This window comes from Chiloscyllium plagiosum, unplaced genomic scaffold (genome assembly GCF_037043375.1).
Source record: "Chiloscyllium plagiosum isolate Xiang-an unplaced genomic scaffold, Cpla_swu_hap1 HiC_scaffold_39, whole genome shotgun sequence".
Classification (NCBI taxonomy): domain Eukaryota; kingdom Metazoa; phylum Chordata; class Chondrichthyes; order Orectolobiformes; family Hemiscylliidae; genus Chiloscyllium; species Chiloscyllium plagiosum.
Genome location: NW_028270177.1, coordinates 40,663,579 through 40,681,903, shown reverse-complemented (window position 1 = coordinate 40,681,903; position 18,325 = coordinate 40,663,579). Strand labels below are relative to the sequence as shown.

Here is an 18,325-nt window from a genome sequence, read left to right as displayed (position 1 = left end):
CTCAGTCACCTGCCCTGCCTCATTTCCAAGAGTAAGTCAAGTTTTGCACCTTCTCTAGTACGTACATTCACATACCGAATCAGAAAATTTTCTTATACAAACTTAACAAATGTTTCTCCATCCAAGCCCTTAACACTAAGGCAGGCTCAGTCTACGTTGGAAAATTAAAATTCCTTACCATAACAACCCTGCTGTTCTCACAGATAACTGAGATCCCCTACCATTTTGGTTGTCAATTTGCTGCTGAACTATTGGGGAGGTCTATAATACAATCCTAATAAGATGATCATCCCTTTCTTATTTATCAGTTCCACCCAAATGACCTCCCTAAGCATTACTGCTGTACTCAGGGAGGATACACTGGGAGTACTCCCAGGGTATCCTCCCTAAGTACAGCAGTAATGCTATCCTTAACCAAAAACACCACTCTCCCTGCCGTCTTGCTCCCCTTTCTATGGCATCTACACCCTGGAACATTAAGCTGTCGGTCCTGTCCATCCTGAGTCAGGTCTCCGTACTTGCTATAATATCCTAGTCCCATGTTCCCAACCATGCCCTCAGTTCATCTGCCTTAACTGTTAGATCTCTTGCATTGAATTAAATGCAGTTTATTTTAAAAGTGCAACTTCATTCTCTGCTTTGTTCCTGCCTGCCGTGACTGTATAAGTCTTAGACTGCTCTTTTTCCTCACTATCTCTCTGAAAGCCGCCATCCCCTTACAAGTTTAAATCCTCCTGAACAGCTGTAACAAATCTCCTTGCAAGTATATTAGTCCCCTTCCAATTCAGGTGCAATCCGTTCTTCTTATAGAAGTCACTTCTACACCAGAAGAGATTCCAATTATCCAAAAATGTGAATCCTTCATTCCTATGTCAGCTCCTCAGACACGCTATATCTGCTATATCTTCCTATTCCTTACCCTGTTAGTTTTACATTCCCCTGAGAGTCTATCAGCCTCTACATTTTCCAAAACAGCATATTTGCTTGAGTTAAGGATAGCCACAGGAAACTCCTGCACTACCTGCCTCCCTCTCCTACCTTTCCTGGAGGTCACCCATCTACCTGACTGTATCTTCGGTTTATCTCCCTTTCTGCAACTGCCATCCCCTACTTCCTATAACTTCCTCATTGCCTCTAACTGCCACTCCAACCGATCCATGCGATCCGACAGGATTTGCAACCAAGCACCCTTCCTGCAGACGTAATCATCAGTAACATGGAAACTCTCTCTAATCTCCCACTCCTGACAAGAAGAGCATATCACTCTACTTAAGGCCATCTTTACTGTTATAAAGTGGAGGTTTGCCCACGCTCTGATAATTAAAACTGAAACATCCAGAGAGGATCGCCTTTCCTCACCTCCTAATCTGATAAAAGAGGTGTAACCTACCCCTCACCTCCCCGCCCCCGATCTGTTTTAAAGGGGCGGTTAAATGAAATGAAATCCTTTCACTCACACTTTAATCAAGAAGTAACAATTATTTATCTAACTTGAACAGTGAACAAATTAACAGAACCACTAACAAACCAAACAATTCCCCTCTAACTGCTTACTATTTCCTAATAAAATAAAATCCTAATACTATGCTGTTCAAATTAATACTGGTCCCACTTATATAACAAAACAATAAAATTTAGTCTCTCAAAATTATAGCCAGGTCATGTCTTCCAGATCTTTCTGTGTCTTCTCCATTGATCTTCTCTGAGGAACACCACCTCCTTCATATTCTTGCATCAGGAATATCTGTCTCTGTCGAATTCTGGTGTCAGCAATGTTCTCTCTGTGAATTCTGCTGTCTGGAAAGTTAGCTAAGAGTGTCACAATACCTTTATTAATTAATTCTCTGAGAGCTGAAAGTTGTTATCTCTTGGCAGATGATCGTTTGCTCTCACCATTTTCCAAATGCCCTCATCTTTTATACCTTTGATGACCTATCAATATTTTTACAATCAGATTGGTTCTAGTTTGTCAAAACCATCTGATTTAAATTCAGTAGGTTTTTGGTAGCTAAGTGCTTGGTTAAAATTGATTGGAGAAATTTGAAAAGACGTTTTGTTTTGATAAAAATGCTGCTTGGCTGTTTGATACAAAATGTTTCAATTCGAGCAATTTCTTTGCACCTGCACTTTAAGCTGCTGTTCATACATCCATTTTAATTCTAAGCACCAAAGAAAAAGTGACCACCCAATGCTTCCCCCATTTTACAATTTTAACACACCAACTTTACAACATTTGCACCTTAAAAACACAGACCCAGAAAACAGCACAGTCTTACTGCTCTAAAAACACTGCTGCAGGCTAACACAGTACCTATGTTTTATATTTTTAAAGTTTAATCAAGAGACAGATCTCAATAAAAACATGTAATCAAAAAGAACCCATTCTCCTCAGTATTGTAGATTTATTAAAAAAAACTAGCCACTTAGCTGCGCCCCTGCTGTGATCTCCCCACATCGGTTTCTTTCTCGATTGATTCATGTCCCACCTTGTGGTCACTATCTTTGTCTCCCTTCTTTCTTTTTTAAGGTTGCGTTGTTTTGATTTTTTTCCCCAAAGTTCCAAAACAGTGCAACAGAATATCAAACAGCAATTACTGCTCCTAGCATTGGAGGAAATCAGTTCCAACATTGAAAGTACCTCAGAAAAGGAGTAGCTCTCACAGCTACAATTTTGTCCCAATACCCATCTTATAACCACTGTATTAAATAGAACATAGAACAGTACAGCACAGCACAGGCCCTTCAGCCCACAATGTTGTGCTGAGCATTTATCTTAATCTAAGATCATTCTGGATTAGTGGTGCTGGAAGAGCACAGCAGTTCAGACAGCATCCAAGGAGCAGTAAAATGGACGTTTCGGGCAAAAGCCCTTCATCAGGAATAATCTAAGATCAACCTAACCTACACACTCTGCAATTTACTGCTGTCTATGTGCTTGTCCAGCAGTAGCTTAAATATCCTAATGTCTCTGACTCAATTACCACCACTGGCAGTGCATTCCACGCAGCCACCAGTCTCGACATAAGAACCTACCTCTGACATCTCCCCTATACCTTCCTCCAATCACCTTAAAATTATGACCCCTCGTGACAGCCATTTCTGCCCTGGGGAAAAGTCTCTGACTATCTACTCTATCTGTGCCTCTTATTACCTTGTTACACCTCTATCAAGTCACTTCTGTTCCTCTTCTCTCCAGTGTGAAAAGTCCTAGCTCACTCAACCTCTCTTCATAAGACACGCCCTCCAATCCAAGCAGCATCCTGATAAATCTCCTCTGCACCCTCTCTAAAGCATCTACATTCTTCCTATAATGAGGTGACCAGAACTGGATACAATATTCCAAGTGTGATCTAATCAGGATTTTATACAGCTGCAGCAAAACCTCACAGCTCTTAAACTCAATCCCCCTGTCAATGAAAGCCATGTTAACAACCCTATCAACTTGGGTGGCAACTTTGAGGGATTTATGTATCTGGACCCCAAGATCCCACTGTTCCTCCAAAGTGCCAAGAATCCTCTCTTTAACCCTGTATCAGCATTTAAATTTGACCTTCCAAAGTAAATCATGTGCATTTTTCCAGGTTGAACTCCATCTGCCACTTCTCAGCCCAGCTCTGCATCCTGCAACAGCCCTCGGCACTATGTACAACGCCACCGACCTTTGTCTCTTTGGCAAACCTACTATAACTCACCCTTCCCCTTTTTTATCCAAGTCGTTTATAAGAACTACAAAGAGCAGGTCCAATATGGCAGGTCTAGTTCAGTTTCTGATCAATGATAACCTCCAGTATCTGGACAGTAGAGATTCAATGATGTTAGCACCATTGAATATCATGGGCAATTGTTATTGAAGATGGTCATTGTCAGGCATTTGTGTGACTTTTGTCAATTTTCAGCTCAAGCCTGGATTTGTCCTGATCTTGTACATTTGAACATGGACTTCAGAATATCTGAGGAGTCATGATTTGTGCTGAAAATTGTGCAATCCTTGGTGAGCATCCTCACTTTGGACCTTATGAAGATCATTCATGAAATAGCTGAAGATAGTTTGGCTGAGGACACTCTACTGAGGAGCTCCTGCAGAGATGTCCTGGAGCTGGGATGACTGACCTTCTTCAATCACACCATCTTCCTTTATGCCATGTATGACTCCAACCACCGGAGAGTTTGCCCCCTGAGTTACAATTGTTTACATTGTTTGGGCTTGTTGACATTCAGTCAAATGCAGCCTTGAAGTCAAGAACAGTCACTCTCACCTCACCTCTTTTTCCCTGTTTGAATCAAAGCTGTAATGCGGTCAGGAGCTGAGTAGCTTTGGTGGAACCCAAACTGGGCTGGGCGTCGCTGAGCAGATTATTGCTGAGCAGGTGCTGCTTGATGGCACTGTTGGTAGCACTTCCATCAATTTATTGATAATAAAGAGTAAACTGCTATGGCAGTAATTGGCTGGGTTGGATTTGTGTACAGGATATTTGTGTAGGTGCCAGTGTTGTAACTGCAGTGGAGCAGAGAGTAGAAATCTTGGAATGGAATCCACACGGGTCTGGACCCTCCCCAGTTTTCTGATTGATTGTGTCAAGAATGGTTTGACTGAGTTTTAATGAATACAAGTTAAGTTAACCCCAACAACAATGTGAAAATGGAGACATTCTGCTGTGACTTATGAATATTGTCATGCAGCAATTATTTTTGTTTGCTTTTGTATTTGAAAAGGCTTTTCTTAGTACTGTTAGTTCGTGACGATGTTGCTCCCGGAATTAGAGTCATAGTCATAGAGATGTACAGCATGGAAACAGACCTTTCGGTCCAACCTGTCCATGCCGACCAGATATCCCAATCCAATCTAGTCCCACCTGCCAGCACCTGGCCCATATCCCTCCAAACCCTTCCTATTCATATACCCATCCAAATGCCTCTTAATTGTTGCAATTGTACCAGCCTCCACCACATCCCAATTCTCTAGATGTTTCATTTGAGGCAGAGAGTGAAGAATGGAATACTGATGCAGACTATTCAGTTTAATGTCTTTGCTGCATGCTGCTAGCTCCCAACAGCTAATCTGCCTCTCCCGTCAGTGTGCTGTGAATCACCTCACCAGTTCTCAGCTAACCGGTTGGGGCTTCGTATAAGCTCAGGATGAAATATTGGCCCCTGAGGTGAGGGAGCCAAGATTCAATCTGCTCCATATGTGTGCATATCATTGGAGTAAATTGATGTAAGAAATTAAAAGGAATGCCATAATTACAGTGAGAATCACTCAATGCACACATTCATATGGGTTTCAGAGCCACAGCTAAGATTGTGTTTCTGTTACATGTTGTCATTTTGTCATTTAAAGCAGATGTTTTCCAGATTTACTGGCTAGCAATTTATAGCTATGTTACTGTAAATTAGATCCTAATTACAGTTCACGTTTTATAATGGTACATTGCAGGAAAAGTCATGGTGGATAATTTTGTGGCACATCTGCCAGTTTGAGATTTGGACAAATTGTTATTGGTTTTGCTCCCTTACTTACATACTTGTTTTTCTTTGCCTCCCAAATCTTATTATTGCCTGCATGCACACTTTCTTTCACTCTGCGCTCCTCTGCATTCTCTCTCTCTACCCCTATCCTATTTTCTATCACTCTCTTCTCTCCTGCCAACTTCCTACATCTTTTTTCTTGGTCCTGCTTCCTTCACTCACTGCACTCCTCGCTCCATGTCCCTGCTCACTCCCGGTCCCCCCTTCCTCCCTGCCACCCTCTTACCCTGTCCCCTCTACACCCACTTCCCATCTCTTGCTGTCTCCACCTGTCTCTTTCTATCTGACTGCATCTCTTTCATTCTGTCTGCCCCCTTCACTTGCTTTCCTGACCTTGATCTCTGTACCTCCTCTGCTTGCTGTCTTCCTCCTTTCACTCTTTCTGCTTACCCCCCCCCCCCCCCACACCCAAACGATCATCACTCTCTCTTGGACAGCATGGGTATGAGCCATGACACCGATCACTCCTCATGTGCTGAACATTTCCACATCATGTCTGGTGAATGGGTCAAGGGAAAAAATCCAAGTGACCTGTCCTGGTCTACCTGTAGCCATGATGACCTGGAGAATTTTTTGAGGTAAGATTTGCTCTCTTCTTATAAATGCTCACTTGTGCTCAGCAAAATATTTCCTCTGAGAAGACCTCATTTAACGCAGAATGGTTAATGTGAGGCGAGCTGTCCACTGCCATAGTATTGGTAATACTGAAATCACCTTCCTACATGGTGTCCTTTTCACCTACAGTGGGACATCTGTGAGGGGTGAACCTGATCAGGGCACTGGTGTTCACTGAGTCTTTGTGTTGAGACTGAACCTATCACAAGACGTGGAGCAAAGTCAGGGAAGTAAAACTGAGGCATAAATCAACCCCAATCTAATTGAATGTAAGAGTAGGCTTGAGGGGATGAATGGCCTCATTTCCTGTGGTGTTTATCTGTACAGTGGGACAGATAAAACCGTGTTTATATTTTACTCTTCAAACAGACAAACCTAGTGCAAATGTCCCAGTGTACATTAAAGAAATTGTGAGCACTGCACCTTTGACTGCAATTCATTTGTATTTATTGTGGTATGGAATGGACTTTAAGTAGTGCTGGCAGAGTGCAGAGTAATATCAGATTCCTCCTTAAATGTGTAGCCAGAAATAAGAGTCATGAAAAGAATAAAGCAGGCTCATAATGGTACACAGTAAAATCATTCCTGTCTTGCTGTGCAGGAATTAATCCATTTGATGAGTATAAGGGAAGTGTGGATAGATATGAGAAGAACTCCCACTGAACAAGAGAGGGTGTGTTATATTTAAATTGGGGGAGGAAAGTAGTTTGTTTTGTTTTTTGACCTTATTTAATACAACCTGGTGGTTAGAAATAAATTACAGATAATAGATTGGCACAGCCATGAATCTGGGGAGGATCCATTTGAAGAAAAACACTACCACAATTACAGCAGAGAGCTTCCTGACTCTTTCAACTCACCACACCCCTCTGTTTTTATATCACACTAATAGAGATGAAGGCTTTGCCAGACAATTGCAAGTTTCATGTAATTTCAAAAATATTCAAACTGTACTCTGGAAGCTAGGTCCTGACAAATGTTGATGTTGTACGCAATAAAAGTTTGAAATATATTTTCCACTGAGCCACTACCGGGATTTGCAGTTTTCAAAAACTTGCCTTCAAGCCACTTTTAGTAGATCTTTCTGTACTTTAGGTGGTTGTGGCAGAGATTTCCCCCCAGCATGCACACTTTGTGGTTTTCACTGAATTTTACCCGGCGAGTGTAAGCCAGCTATTAACACAGAACCTTCTGTTCAGTCCTGACATTTTTTTGTACACTTACTCTGTTGAAGTTTCTAACTTCAGCATGCATTCCAAACAGGATGTAGAAAATTGTGGAGACACGGAAAATATGAATCCAAGACACCACCCCTCTGATGGATCACTTCCATCTAGCCATCTTCTCACTGTATCCTCAAACAATTCTCTGACGAGAGATGGATCCAACCATCTTTGCTATTTATACTGCTGATTTTGCTCTTCTCTGACGTATTATCCCAGAATAAAGGCAAAATTGCTTAATCCCAGAGGACCAAAGGGCTCTCCCTCATTAGAGACAGGTGGTGAGTTCTTCATAATAACCTCAGTGGTGTGGGAATTCATCCCACCCTGTTGAGGTCACTCTAGTCTTAGCAAATTGGTGGATGGCTGGTTTGCAAAAATCAATTTTGATTACTTCACAGTCTTTTCGTTCAAAAGAAACAAGATCAGTTCTACAGTCTTACCTTCATTAATAAAATTCCTGATGCCCTGACTCATCATTATTCCTTAGCATCAACTCAGACCGTATAATATTAATCCTAGTGCATATTTTTTAGGTGGGATCTGACCAGTGCGTGATACTATTGAAATATCACTGTAATTGAATTGTGTCCTGTGATTTTATATGGTCATGAGGAAAATAATTTCCTGCATTTGAACTGGTGAGCCTTCCCGCAAGAAAGCTCTACCGATCTATCTGTTTATTTCTGCCTCTGACCTATATCCCTGTTGAATGCTAGGAGAGTGTGTCAGCTTATTTTTCCATATTTCTGGCCATTTTAATAGGCAAGCACAATGCTGAAGGTTTCCATAGTTTATTGGTGTTTTCTTTCCTAACGACAAATCCTCATTAACAAAGCTGCACAATAATTATGTAGCCTTTAACCACAATGAACTCCATCTGCTACCAGTTACCAACTTTCTCTGACATGGTTTTCATTTGAAGGCGTTTTCACGTTGGAAATTTTGCTGAATATAATTTTGTCCAAATCATGTCGTATTTTAAAAATACTTGAAATCACAAGGCAACTGTTTCTAGGATGCTCTATTCACATATTTTTCAGGCCTGAAAGGTAATCATTTATACCTGTCATTCACTCGAGCCAGTTTTTAAAGGAAACATGTTTTTTCTTCAATCCTCACATCACTTCCAATAGCACCATCACGAACCATTAACTGCTGAATAAAAACTTCTGTCCTTTTTGTTAATAATGGATGTTAGTAGAACTGTGCAGATTTGTTAAACATTGTTTCCCTTTTGTGAACCCATGCTGCCAGCCTTCAGTGAATATATATCATCTTTGTGCATGCCCACCCATTATAGTTCTTATCTTTATTTGTGAAATCATTCTGACAAAAAATATTATCCGTCTGTAGTTTCTAGGAAATTCTTTAAATGTTCACACTTTTTCACTTCAGGATAACTAGGGATTGTATGTTCAACAAACTGAATACAGAAATAGTCCAGTGCTATTTATAGTTCATGTGGATAATGCTCCATTAAATATTCTGTTTCTAGTTTCTTGTCTGCTTCGCTCGAAGTTCCTGCCTGAGTAACAAAGTCCCTGCATGGATGATGCTCTGTGTCATTCAGGAATGGCGTCAGGAAGGCCTTTATCACACCAAGTCTGGTGGATATCTGGAACTATTTCTCCCTGCTCAATACTATTGAGGCTGGCTATGTTTTTAATTGGTAGAATTTTGCAGGAGTTAGGAAGCTTGAAGTGACCTAGCGATCAATGATGGTTTAGGTAAACATGGAATACAATATCAAAGAGATGCTGCTAGTTATAATAAAAATGATAAGACCTGTATACCTTGGGTAGAATGCTGCCACCAATCCTCCTTTCTGTGCAGGTCTACAGACACTTCCAGTCATTTCTGGTGAAGGATGAACCACGTGACTCAGCAGAAGAGGCACTCACTTTGGGCAACAAGATTAGGACCTAGATATTCCAATTGCCAGACAGTCAGATCAGTAGACAAACAAGAGGCTGGAAGAACACAGCAAACCAGGCAGCACCAAGAGGTGGAAAAGTCAACCTTTTGGGTATAATCCGTGCCATCTCCTGGTGCTGCCTGGCTTGCTGTGTTCTTCTGCCTCCTGCCTGTCTACTTTGGATTCCAGCATCTGCAGTTTTTTTTGTCTCTACAGAGAGTTAGATCAGAACCATATGGAGCCCCTGATACAGCAGACTCCTTGGAAATTGTCTAGGAAATTGAAGTTTGCAATGGACAATTCTCCTACATCTGGGACCCTCAGAAAAAGTCTGTTTCAAGTTATAAACGTCACAAACTGCCAATTCAGTCAAGCTTAACAGTTATCCAGGAAACGTTGGAGATCAAAAAGTTGCCATAGTGGGAGAGGCCCATAAGGCTGCTGTATCATTAAAAGAGTGGACTAGTGGGGAATTTCACCTGAGGTTCACTACACCTTTGATGAGGGATCAAGTTAAGAAAGCATTGTAACTTCAGCTGGTACAGAATTGAATCTGCATTGTTGGTGTCACTCTGCATCATAAACCAGTCATTCAAACTCTGCTTTTATTCCTGATGAAGGGCTTTTGCCCGAAACATCGATTTCGCTGCTCCTTGGATTTTGCCTGAACTGCTGTGCTCTTCCAGCACCACTAATCCAGAATCTGGTTTCCAGCATCTGCAGTCATTGTTTTTACCTCGTTCAAACAAATCAGCTAACAGCTCCTGTAACTCAATAATTGTTAAACTGAATCCATGAGTCGCCAATGAAGCCCCACTGATTCCTTTGCTAGCCCCTGACTGATCACCCCTCCCCAATCGACTCTATGCACTCATTCACTTACCTGACATTTTATTATGGAGCAAAAGGGTGGCCAGGGAAAGAGTAGGTTCATTGAGGGACAAAAGAGGGAATTTATGCGTGGAGCCGGAGGAAGTGGGTGAGGTCCTTAGCGAAAGCTTTGCATCAGTATTCACAAAGGAGAAGGATTTGGTGGATGATGAGTGCAGAGAGGGGTATGTTGATATCTTAGGGCATGTTGATATCAAAAAGGAGATGTTGGGAGTTTTGAAAAGCATTAAGGTAGACCAGTCATCAAGACCTGATAGAATCTAACCTAGAGTGGTAAGGAAATTGTTAGGACCTTGTATGAAATCATTGTATCCTCTTTACTCACAGACGAGGAACCAGGGACAGGAGAATAGCCAATGTTGTTTCTTTGTTTAAGAAGAGCAACAGGGGATAATCTGGGAAATTACAGGCTGGTGAGCCTGACATCAGTGGTAGGGAAATTATTGGAGAAGGTTCTTAAGGATAGGCTTTAATCACCTTTGGGAAAATATGGATTTATTAGCAAAAGGCAGTATGGCTTTGTGCAGAGGAGGGTGTGTCTCACAAACTTGATTGTGTTTTTTGAGGAGGTGATGAAGGTGATTGATGAGGGCAGGCTGGTGAATGTTGTTTACATGGATTTTAGCAAGGCTATTGACAAGGCTGATGCAAAAAGTGAAGTCACATGGGATCCACAGTGAGCAGTAAGATGGATATAAAACTGGCTTGGTCATGGAGAGTAGAGTTGGAAGGGTGTTTTTCTAACTGGAGATCTGTGACCAGTGGTGTTCCACAGGGGACAGTACTGGGGCCTGTGTCATTTTTAACACATCTAATATATAAATGATTTGGAGGAGAATGAACATGATCTCTTTTCGTAAGTTTGTGGTGACACAAAGATTGAGGGAGCTTCTGGTAGTGAGGAGGATTGCTAGAGGATACAGCAGGGTATGGATAGTCTGGAGATTTGGGTGGAGAAATGGTAGACAGAGTTTAATTCAGATAAATGTGAGGTGGTGCATTTTGGAAGGTCTAATGCAAGTCTCTCCAGTAAATGTCAGAACCCTTTGTAGTATCAACATGAAAGGGATCTAGGCGTATAGTTTCACAGTTCCCTGAAAGCAGCAACACAAAATGGAGAAGGTAATCATGAAGGTCTAGCTCTCTCTGCCTTCTTTGATTGGGGCACAGAGTATAAAAATTGGCAAGTCATGTTGCTGCTGTTTAGAATTTTAGTTAGGTCATATTTGGAATATTGCATATAGTTCTGGTCGCCACACTACCAGAAGGATGTGGAGGCTTTGAAGAGCATACAGTTACAATCTACTAGGATGTTGCCGGGTTTGGAGAGTATTACATATGAAGAGAGTTTGAAGAAACTTGGTTTGTTTTTACTTGAACGTCACAGGCTGAGAGGTGACCTGATACGAGTTTACAAAATTATGAGAGGCATGATTGGAATGCGATTTTTGAGAAGATTTGTAGCTCAGGTTGATGATAAGTCTATAAGTTAGCTCACTGAGCTTGACACTTTGTTTTCAGATGTTTCATCACCATACTAGGTAACATCATCAGTGAGAGTCTCCGGTGAAGTGCTGGTGGTATGTCCCACCTCTCTATTTATAGGGCTGGGTTTCTTAAGGCAGGTGATGCCACTTCCGGTTCTTTTTCTCAAGGGAAGGTAGATAGAGTCTAAATCAATGTGTTTATTGATGGAGTTCTGGTTAGAATGCCATGCCTCTCAGAATTCTCGTACATGTCTTTGTTTTGCCTGTCTGAGGATGTGTGTGTTGTCCCAGTCAAAGTGGTGTCCTTCTTTGTCTGTATGTATAGAAGCTAGTGATAGTGGGTTGGGTCTTTTGGTGGCCAGTTGGTGTTCATGTATCCTGGTGGTAGGTCCCCTGCTAGTTTATCCGATGTAGTGTTTTTTTTAAACAGTTCTTGCATGGTATCTTACCCACCTTAAGAAACCAAGCCCTATAAATAGAGAGGTGGGACATACCATCAGCGCTTCACCGGAGACTCTCCCTGATGATGTTACCTAGTATGGTGATGAAACATCTGAAAACAAACCTTCAAGCTCAGCGAGCTACCTTACATAGTTTGCTAGGATAGGATAGTTTGTAAGAGTCTTTATTCTCCAGCATTGAAATCAATTATTCGGGTAAATAGGTTTAAGGTAAAAGGGCATAAATTTACAGTAGATGCCAGATGCAAGGTTTTTACATAAATGCCTGAAATGTGCTGCCAGAGGAGGTGGTACAAGCAGATACAATAGCAACGTTTAAGAGGCATCTTGACATATATAAATAGGTTTGGGAATAATGGATACGGACCTCATAGAAGCAAAAAGTTTTCAGTTTAGAAAGGCTTGTATCAGTGCAGTCTTGGTAGGCCGAAGGGCCTGTTTCTGTGCTGTTCTGACTTGCTACCAAACTCACCCATCTGGCATACCATGTAACCTGTACCCTACTCACCTCACACTGCCACATTCACCTACCCGGTACCCTAAAACTCACCCAAGCACTATAACTCCTCTATCAACTGCCATCCACACTTGCATATCCTTTCATAGCTGTTAAAGTGGTTGGCTCTGCTGCTGGATATATAAGTCTTAGAACTCAGCATACTGATTCATTGGGGTATGTGGTTTCTCTGAAGATTTTTTTCACTATTGTGTTTGTGACTTCTTGGGTAAGTTTGTAACAGGAGCCATCTGACCAGGAAACCCCAGCACAAAGACATCTTATCGAAATATCTGGACTATGTCTATTATGTCTTAGTACTTACATATAGGTTACATTGTATTGGTGGTAATATGAGGAGGGAGAAGATGTGACTGTTTCCATTACATTTACCATGACTCCCTGGCTATTGCCCTACGCTCCACCCAGTGGCCGTGTTACATATCGCAGTGGACAGAGCTTCACAGTCGCGCAGGTTAACTCTTTCACATCCATTACCATTGACCAAAATTACTTATTTTCTTTGTGGAAAATATTGAGTGTTTTGTTTAATAAAACATTTGCCTTTGTTATTAACAGGTCAAAAGTCAGTGCCTGCCTCTTGGAAACTGACCCTAGAAGTCACTATATAACGCGGCTACCTCCCAAACTGCCAGGCATGCACTACAGTGCTGATGAACAGTGCCAGATTCTTTTCGGAGCCAACGCAACCTTATGCAAAGATATGGAGGTAATTCTTTACAGTGCTAACCTTAAATGTAACGTAATTATGATTGGTTGGAATTTTATAGCAAAGCACAAAGTCTCTACTTCGCCATCCTCCCATTTCAAAAGTAGATAAATCCAAATGTAAAACACCTCAAAACAATCATAGAACATTTGCACTGTATCAGCTTTTTTTATAAACCAGTTAAAATAACATTTGCAGAGTTTCTGCTTGTGAATGCGCCTACAGAAAAGCAACACAAGTCTCCATGTGTTTTTGACAGGAGTGTCAATGACACTTGCAAGCATAATTTCTTACAAAATCAATTCTCCACATAGAACGAGAAAGAACTGGAGGGGCCAGCAGACTAAGAGATCTTTAGATTTTGCTTCAAATTTTATTTTTCAGAAACTGCAACTTATTATTAAGTGTCCAAGGGGTTTTACTGAAGGGGAGGCAGAAACAACACAGAATAAAAAGATACATTAACAGCTCTGTCACTAGCAACTTGCTTGTATAGCACCTTTAAATGCTTCATAGAAGAGTTGTGCAACTACTTTGAGATTGAACAGCTTCAAAAACAAACTGATTAGTTTTGAGTAAAATGAATCATAAAGCCTCTTAAAAAGAAATCAGTTTGAAAAAGATCATAATACACAGGCCAAAAATATGCTTCTGAACACAACTGCAGGGAAACAACACAAGTCTGCCCACTTCCTAATTCGACTGTCAATTCAACTTCCTAAAATGGTTTCTTATCTCGTAGACTAAAGTACAAAGGGGCAGAAGTCATGCTTCAGGTATATGAAGTCTTAGTTAAATGACATCTCGAGTTACTAAGAGTAACTTTGGGCACCATACATTAGGAAGGATATCTCAATCTTGGTGCAAGCTCAGCTTTTAGGTTTGGCAGAATGTAAAGTGGACTCGAGTTATGTTTTGAGGGGAGGTTACACAAACTAGCATTTCATACCTGGAATTTAAAGATTAAGGAATGACTTAATTGAAGTTTCCAAGATATTAAGGGGAACAATTGAGGAGCCGGTGTTGGACTGGGGTGGACAAAGTTAAAAAATCACACAACCCATCTAAAAGATGAAAGACATAACAATCCAGATTTATTCAATCTATCACAGTACGACACTGTAATCTTCTACTATAAATTCTGTGTTTTATGATCTTTAACTCCACAACCATCTGATGAAGGAGCAGCGCTCCGAAAGCTAGTGCTTCCAAATGCACCTGTTAGACTATAACCTGGTGTTGTGTGATTCTTGTTAGGGAGGGAAGGATAAGAGAATGTAGTTGAAAACTTAAAGTCAGAATTTCAGCAGCGAATTCTGGAAACAGTTCTGCATACAAAAGCCAACTGAAGTTTTGGAACTCTCTCCCGCAGATGGGAATTATTGCTAGATTACTTGTTAATTTTTAAATCTGAGATTGATCATTTTCTTATTGATCTAAGTTATTAAGAGCTTCGTGACAATTGTAGATTGGTTACAGATCTGCTCTGGTCTCATTGGTGGGGCAGGTTTGAGGTGCTAAATGGCTGTGTCCTATTCTCTATGTTCAATTCTCCATCATCACTTCACTTGGCAAACAAATGAATTACGAGCAATTGTGCTACAAGTGAAAAACTGATGTCTCATACAATGAGGATGCCAGTATTTTAACAGCTGCAAAGTTGTCCATTGACAGCCAGCTCCACAAAACCCAGTCTCCCACCTGCAGGTTTCCCTCCAAGCCACATGCCATCCTGACTTGGAACTGTCACTGAGTCAAAATCATGGAATACCCTTCCTAATAGCTCTGTTGATGTATCTGCCAAGGATAGCTGCAGTTTAAGAAAGTGGGTTACCATCAGCTTCTCAAGGAGAATTAAGAATGGGCAATAAATGCTGACTTAGTAGTGATATCACATCCTGTAGAAGAATAAAAAGAAAAATGAATTAATATTTGAAAAATTTGACTCAGTCTTGTGTTAGACAGAGGTAATTTCCCTCAAGACTCACACCTTTATATTAGTGCCAGCAAAATTTGAGGTTTTGGGAATGGGGCAGGAATCTTGGAAGCAGGTCCCAACCCCCAATTTTAAACATCTATGGAGTCGATCTGGCTGAGTGGAAAGCGGGACTTATTCTCTCATTTTTGATTCCATCCGCCAACTCGTCTTGCTTTCCTTTTCCCATCTTTTGGTTAACATGCTATTTCTTCAGGGGAAGCTTGTGGCTGTTGCTTGAATGTTAGTGTCTGATGTTCTGCCCTGTTGTGTTCCTGAGATGGACCATGAGCGTCAGGAGATGATCTTAAAGGTAATGATGTCATCAGCTGACCCTAGCTCACTTTTAGGCAGGCGCAAAGTGCGTTCCGTCTGGGCTTTGGTTCCACTATGCAATTTATTGCTGGCTTCATGGATTTTAGTTTATAAATGCAAACTATGAATGCATGCACCATGATATTACTAGGCAGCGAGCACCATCTAAACCGCTCCATTTCAGCTAACGAAAGTCTGGAAACACATGTGCCATAGTGGCAGCTGAATAAGAGATCTGTAAAATAGGAGCTTTGTTCTTGCATGAATTTCATAAAGCTTTGACCTTACTCATGTTGAACTTTTTTTGAGAGCATATGGAGCTGATTAGGGAACATGAAAGAAACAATGAAGAGCAGATGGAATCTGAGACTGATTTTTCCAAACCTATCCTTTACCGTACTCTACTGGTGAGATAGTGGAGGGGTACATTTCATCTGATGCTGCCTGTTTCTCATCTGACAAACAGGGTGACTGTTAATTGAACATCAGCAGGTAGCGATGAGCTGATGGGAAGTCCATTGAAGCCCAAAGTGTGTGTTAATGCAATTTTCAAGGCATCTCTCCTCAATCCCCTCCTTCCTTTGCATGCTTTCAATATTTTCTTGTTGCAACCAGAATTGAACACAGCATTGTAGCGCAAATGATTTAAATGTCAGGGTTATCTCACAAGGTTGGTTCAATATTGACCTCTAACAGACTCCAGCATCTAATTTGCTTTACTCACTGCACTGACCATGGTGTGAAGCTTTGAGTTTATTGTCAATCAGTACCTTACATCACTTTTACTTTCCACATTCAGGGATTTCTTGCTGTTTGGTTATCAATTACTTTGGGATTTTTGTCAGCATGTGAAGCTTTTTGCATTCCTCTTCATTAAATTTCACATGACACCTGCCAGTCCAATTCCCAAGTAACTCAAATCCTCCTTTCCTTAATCCTATGCAGCTCTCCAGTTCAGCTTTACATTTTAAAAGCTTAGCCTCATCTTAGCCCCACCACTGGTGACTCCTAGCTTCAGATAATTTATTCAACAAAGTCTTAAATTGGTGACCTCACTGGTAATATCCTCCTTGACTATGACAATCCCCATGCCACCAGCTCTTGTGTTCTGTCAATTAATTATGCACATACTGTGAAATTTCTATTGGTGCCTACTTTCTTTCCAAAAGGAACCACACTTCAGCAAATGTCTTGCTGAAGTGAATACTGAAAGAACTGCAGATGCTGGAAATCAGAAACACAAACTGGACTTGCTGGAAAAGCTGAGCAGGTCTGGTAGCATCTGGTAGAATTCTGAGGAAAGGTCACTTGACCCAAAACATTAACTCTGATTTCTCTACACAGATGCTGCCAGACCTGCTGAGCTTTTCCAGCAATATCTGTTTGTGTTTGCCTTACTGAAGTTCCCTGTGCAGTACATATCCTGTCATACATATAATGTTCCTTTGTCTCTTCATAAAAGAAAGCCAGTAGTCTAATCTTAAGGATCACTACTTCTTATTTTTCACCATAGTTTACTCTGCTCCATGATATTATCATTGTTAAAGGTATTGTAACTTGATCCATGTTACTTTTAGTTTACTGGATAATTTTTGCTTTTTTTAAAACTTGCTGCGAGATCTACTTTTTCATTCCAGGTATCTCTCTAATATTCAGTCAATTTAAAAACATTTGAGCCAGAATTTCCCAATTTTTACTGCCTTGGTTCCTTCAGGATCCTCAGATGCATCTTATTGGACTTTGGGAATTAATGAACTTGGACTTGCGCAGATGTTTGCTCACTCTATTGGCAAATGACATGGAAATAACACAACTTGTCTGTACCCTATATTTCCCTTTTCTTGGTCATTAACCACCAGCCTCTTCTTTGGTCAAAGCTGCAAAAAAAAAGCTGTAATAAATTCATCCCAAGGAAAAAGAAGAATACCAAGGGGAGGATGAGACAACCATGGCTGACCAGGGAGGTCTGGGACAGCATAAAAGCAAAAGAGAAAGCATATAATGTGGCGAAGGGCAATGGGAAGCCAGAGGATTGGGAAGCTTACAAAGACCAACAGAGGACAACAAAGTGAGAAACAAGGAGGGAGAAGATTAAACATGAGGGTAAGCTAGCCAGTGATATTAGGGAAGATTGCAAGAGTTTCTTTAGATACATAAAGGGCAAAAGAGAGGCAAAAGTGGACATTAGACTGCAGGAAAATGATGCTGGAGAACTGGTAACGGGGAACGAAGAAATGGCTGAGGAATCAAAATGAGTACTTTGCATCAGTCTTCATGTGGAAGACATGAATAATATCCCAAACATTCAAAAGAGTTGGGGGGCAGAAATGAGTACAGTGGCCATGACCAGGGAGAAGGTGTCAGCAGAACTGAAAGTGAAGATAGCTGAGGAGATAGTGGAGCCTTTCAGGTATCACTGGAGTAAGGGAGGGTCTCAGAGGGCTGGAAAATCACTAATGTAACCCCCCTGTTTAAGAAAGGAGTAAGGAAAAAGATGGAACATTACAAGCTGATTCACCTGAACTCAGTCGTTGGTAAGATTTTGGAGTTCATTGTGAAGGATGAGATTTCTGACTACTTGGAAGTGGAAGGCAAAATCAGCATGGTTTCCTCAAGGGGAGGTCATGCCTGACAAATCTATTAGAATTCTTTGAACAAGTAGCAAACAGGTTAGACCTAGGAGAGCAA

At 41.1% G+C, this 18,325-nt stretch overlaps 1 protein-coding gene across 1 annotated transcript in view; it reads left to right on the top strand.

Annotated features, from left to right (window-relative positions):
- adamts17 (ADAM metallopeptidase with thrombospondin type 1 motif, 17) overlaps positions 1-18,325 on the top strand; it is a 686,029-nt gene that overhangs the window by 314,767 nt on the left and 352,937 nt on the right. The window contains exons 9-10 of the mRNA XM_043677648.2: positions 5,964-6,104; positions 13,197-13,347. Of these exons, the coding sequence (XP_043533583.2) occupies positions 5,964-6,104; positions 13,197-13,347 (292 nt within the window). The remainder of the gene's footprint in view (positions 1-5,963; positions 6,105-13,196; positions 13,348-18,325) is intronic.